At 38.0% G+C, this 4,544-nt stretch overlaps 1 protein-coding gene across 9 annotated transcripts in view; it reads left to right on the top strand.

Moving 5' to 3' along the window:
• ACACA (acetyl-CoA carboxylase alpha) overlaps positions 1–4,544 on the top strand; it is a 324,534-nt gene that overhangs the window by 198,719 nt on the left and 121,271 nt on the right. For 6 of the 9 annotated variants that reach the window (XM_017539866.2, XM_037742495.1, XM_017539859.2 and 3 more), the window contains 3 exons: positions 1,516–1,659; positions 2,435–2,531; positions 3,470–3,583. In XM_017539866.2, coding sequence (XP_017395355.1) covers positions 1,516–1,659; positions 2,435–2,531; positions 3,470–3,583 — 355 coding nt within the window. The remainder of the gene's footprint in view (positions 1–1,515; positions 1,660–2,434; positions 2,532–3,469; positions 3,584–4,544) is intronic. The other 3 variants (XM_037742496.1, XM_017539861.2, XM_017539867.2) reach the window with 1 other exon arrangement.

Below are 4,544 nucleotides of genomic sequence, written 5' to 3'. Positions count from 1 at the left end.
AAACTTGCTCTTTTAGTAAATGTATTTGGTGATCCTAGAAAAGAGGGGGATGATAGCACTTCTGCATTAATACAACTCTGAATCCCAGTTTCTGGTGAGCACCATGTGTAAGGCTTGCTTGATGTGTGTTTCATTTGTTTGTTTCATTCATGGTATCAATGGTTTCCTCTCCCACTCTGCCTTCGACTCCCAAGTACTGTCAGAAGATGATGTACCTTTTCCGTAATCATCACTCACCAAAGGAATAAAAACCTGGAGTGTTAGTCTCTTTAGTATGTGTGAGCAGCGCTCCCATCCTGTAAAGAATTCGATTGCCTTATAATTATGATTTGCGATAGGGTACAATATGTACCACGATCTCAAGTCCATGTTACCGTCTCTCTTCCCCCTCCAACACCGCAGGTGGTATACCTCAAGGAGATTTTGGGGGCACTTCCCCAAAGTTCAAGTGCCATTGCCTTGCTCTGAACTTGCTTCAGATCAGTATTCTGGTAATATGTCAGGCAAGTCCTGGAGGCATCCTTTAGCTTGGTCGTTCCTAACAGGCTGTCCTGATTAAGCATTCAGAAACACTTAACAGTATTATTTATCAGTACATACTGCTAAGGTGCATCAAGGAATATATAGATTCATTGTGTTTTTAGATTGAACAAATCAGCTCAGTTCTCTTCAAGCATCTCCGTTTAGCAGCTGTTTATCATGCTTACACACACTTTGAGACCCATGCTCTGCCCTTCTGTATCTTGCTGGAAATTATGAAGGGCTTTCAATGGAGATATTTTTGCTTTGGTATAGAAGTGCTTAACTATGAAAAGAAAAATTTGCAATTTGGGGTTGAAAAATGTCTCTCTTTCAAAAAGAGAGAACTGTAACCCCAATAACTATCCCTACCTACCCATTTAAAGAAAAAGTAAATTCCTCAGTAAAGTTCCTTTTGTAGATTATGACCTGTTTCTGTACCATAAATAATTTTATTTTATATAATTATTTACTAAACCATTTCAGATTACTTAATTAAAATTGTTGTTTTACATACATATATCTACCTATCCCTTTATATATCTGTGAATACTTAATCTATTACAGTTCCTAGAGAACAAAATGCCTTAAGTGTTGCATAGTTACAACTCACTTGGCTTGCTTACTTCCTTTTAAAGGAAGGAATGCTTTAGGGAGGGGGAAGATGCAGGATGGTTTTTAACCCCTATGTGCTGTTCATTCATTGGATATGTTATAATTGTATTAAAATTGCCTGGAAATTCCTAACAATCCTTGGCTTTCTATTTGAAGAAGTTTTGGAGTGATGAAAATATAGTTTATATGGGGAAATTCAAAAGAAAGGGTTAACATGAATCCAGCAAAACAACCTTATCCATAGTGGGCTAAAAAACCAAATCTGCTCTGCAACCTGACCCTACTTCAGAGTTTTCTCCTAGTTCCTTTTCCCTATTGTTACTTTCCCAGTCCTTGCTCCTACCCTCATTATCTAATGAACGTGATTGAATTACCATTTAGAATGTCCTTCTCCTCCAACCTCAACCACTATGGCATGACCCATGTAGCTAGTGTCAGCGACGTGCTGTTGGACAACTCATTCACTCCACCATGTCAGCGGATGGGCGGAATGGTCTCTTTTCGGACTTTCGAAGATTTTGTCAGGTAAGTAATTGTGGAACTATGTCTGTACAAGGGGAGTCATGGACATCTAGGTTTTGGGGGTCTCAGCTTTCTGCAAAATGAATAAAGGTCCCCAGAATAGCCATGAGCCAGCTAAAAAGATGTAACTCTTGCTGTATATGCCCTTGGAGAGGTATATATGCTTCCATTTCTATCTCTCGTTCAGATTCTACAAGCCTCCACTTGTAGTATGAGCCTGGTCAGAAAAAAAGAAACAAACAAAAATCATCTTTTCCTGAGGAGCTTACAGAAGAAGCTGTCTGCTCTGTGATGAGTGAAATGTCAGGAGAAATTAAACATAACACTAGAGTGAGCCCCACAAGAGACGATACATCTTTTGATTAAATGCATTCAGCATCTATCTCTTGATGTATACTGATGCATTACCCTAGGGGGAGGGGTAATTACATTGGTCTGTCACTGCTCCAGTTCCAGGCACTTTTTGTTACTTTAAGACCAATGATGACAACAGTGCTCATATCTTACATATGAAGAAAACAAAGCCAAAAAGCTTTAGATCATTCTTTTTAAAAAAGAAAAAATATATATGGTTTATTAGAGTTTAAACAATCCATCCTCCTAATTTCTGCCACTTGGTGAAATTTTGCATGTCACCCCTAGCCACTGGTGATTCTGTTCAGTTAACTATTGAGCACAGGCTAAGATAGATTATTTTTTTAGACTCAGCTGGCAATGGCAGTGTTTGTTTCCTGCCACTTGGATTTTCATGGTGGATGTTTCTCTTGTATTTTTTTAGGATCTTTGATGAAGTGATGGGCTGCTTCTCTGACTCTCCACCCCAAAGCCCCACATTCCCTGAGGCGGGTCACACGTCTCTTTATGATGAAGATAAGGTATAACGTCCCTTTTGGGAGACTGCTTTGTTCCCTCAGACATGGGACTTGTACTGTATACTGTCTTTCTGACTTTGGACTATTATAAAAGAAAGAATTCATCTTTTTACTCCACTTTATAGTATTTAATTTTGTATGCCTCACCAAAGTATTTTTTGGGAAACAGGTGGACTACAAATTCTAACTTTAAAAAAAAAAATGTATTAATTTTGGAGTCCATAGCATAGAATGCGCTCAGCTATATCCATTGCAGCTGCCTCTGAATCTCTGAATATTGTTTTAAGGATTTGGGCTTTGGTTGCTGGAATTCTTACTCAGCCATGGCTTATATTTTTGCATAGTGGCTGGAATTCTTAGCCATGGCTTATATTTTTGCATAGTGGTACAATGATAGTTTTCAGAGAATTGGGGGACTTTAGATTGCAGAAAAAAAGAGGCATTTTGTTTAAAACTTTGTCTTTTTATTAAATAATTTCACTTATCAGTAAATAAATTGTTCTTTCTCTACAATGTTATTTTTTCATGATTTGATACTTCCATTGTTTGATAAATTTTAAGAAAATATGTGGGAATATGTTCAGATGGCTTATTTCACTCATTTTCCTTCACATTCTGTGAAGAGATGTGGTAAATAGTTTCACCCCCATTTTATTCGTAAAAAAAAAGGTGAGACATAGTGATCTTCAAGTTCATGCCAAGTAAAGATTGGGCCATCTGTTGCTAATGCCTCTGCTGCCTTATCTTTTAAAAGTTATGTGCTTTACTTTAATCTCTTTGTGGCTGTCGGGCAGTGGTTTCAATTTGCTCATTCCTACTGGTGGGCAAACCAAAATATCCTGTGGGGTTCATCTCTCTTTCAGGTATTCTACCAAATGTTATAACTTCTACCTGCATCTCTATTGACCAGCCTCATAATTTCTTTGGCTTGTGTTCTTGAGTCACAGGTTCCCAGGGATGAACCAATTCACATTCTCAATGTGGCTATCAAAACTGACTGTGATATTGAGGATGACAGGCTGGCAGCTATGTTCAGAGAATTTACCCAGCAAAATGTAAGTTCTTGATTGGGTGGAAGCTGGTGATGGCCCCTTTCCTACTGGTTGTGTATCATAGCTGTCCTTTTATCAGTTGCTAGTTTAAGGCCTATCACTTATAATGGCTATGTCTTTTATCATAACTCTCGGAACTATGTTTTAGGAATAAAATCCCAAAGTGATTTAATAATATGTAATGAATATCTTTGTGTGTCAACAGATACAGACCTCAAATATTTAAAATGCTTTTAACGGAAGTTATGTTCCTCAATCTCTCCCAGAGCTCCAGATGGGTAAACTGTCCTCTCTTATTTCGTTGAGCAGTGGCTTGTAGTTCTCCTTGAAGAGGTCCTTTACATTCCTTGTTAGTTGTATTCCTAGGTGTTTTATTCTCTTTGTGGCAATTGTGAATGGCAGTTCGTTCTTGATTTGGCTCTCTTTAAGTCTGTTATTGGTGTATAGGAATGCATGTGATTTTTGCACATTGATTTTGTATCCTGAGACTGCTGAAGTTGCGTATCAGTTTCAGGAGATTTTGGGCTGAGACGATGGGGTCTTCTAGATATACAATCATGTCATCTGCAAATAGAGACAATTTGACTTTCTCCTTTGCTATTTGAATACCCTTTATTTCTTTTTCTTGCCTGATTGTTCTGGCTAGAACTTCCAGTACTATATTGAATAGGAGTGGTAAGAGAGGGTATCCTTGTCTAGTGCCAGATTTCAAGGGGAATGCTTCCAGTTTTTGCCCATTCAGTATGATATTGGCTGTTGGTTTGTCATAAATAACTTTTATTATTTTGAGATACGTTCCGTCAATACCTAGCTTATTGAGGGTTTTTAGCATAAAGGGCTGTTGAATTTCGTCAAAGGCCTTCTCTGTATCAATTGAGATAATCATGTGGTTTTTGTCTTTGGTTCTGTTTATGTGGTGAATTACGTTTATAGACTTGCGTATGTTGAACCAGCCTTGCATCCC

This window comes from Cebus imitator, unplaced genomic scaffold (genome assembly GCF_001604975.1).
Source record: "Cebus imitator isolate Cc_AM_T3 unplaced genomic scaffold, Cebus_imitator-1.0 Scaffold121, whole genome shotgun sequence".
Classification (NCBI taxonomy): domain Eukaryota; kingdom Metazoa; phylum Chordata; class Mammalia; order Primates; family Cebidae; genus Cebus; species Cebus imitator.
Note: the sequence above shows the minus strand (reverse complement) of the source record. Positions and strands in the feature narration are given on the sequence as shown.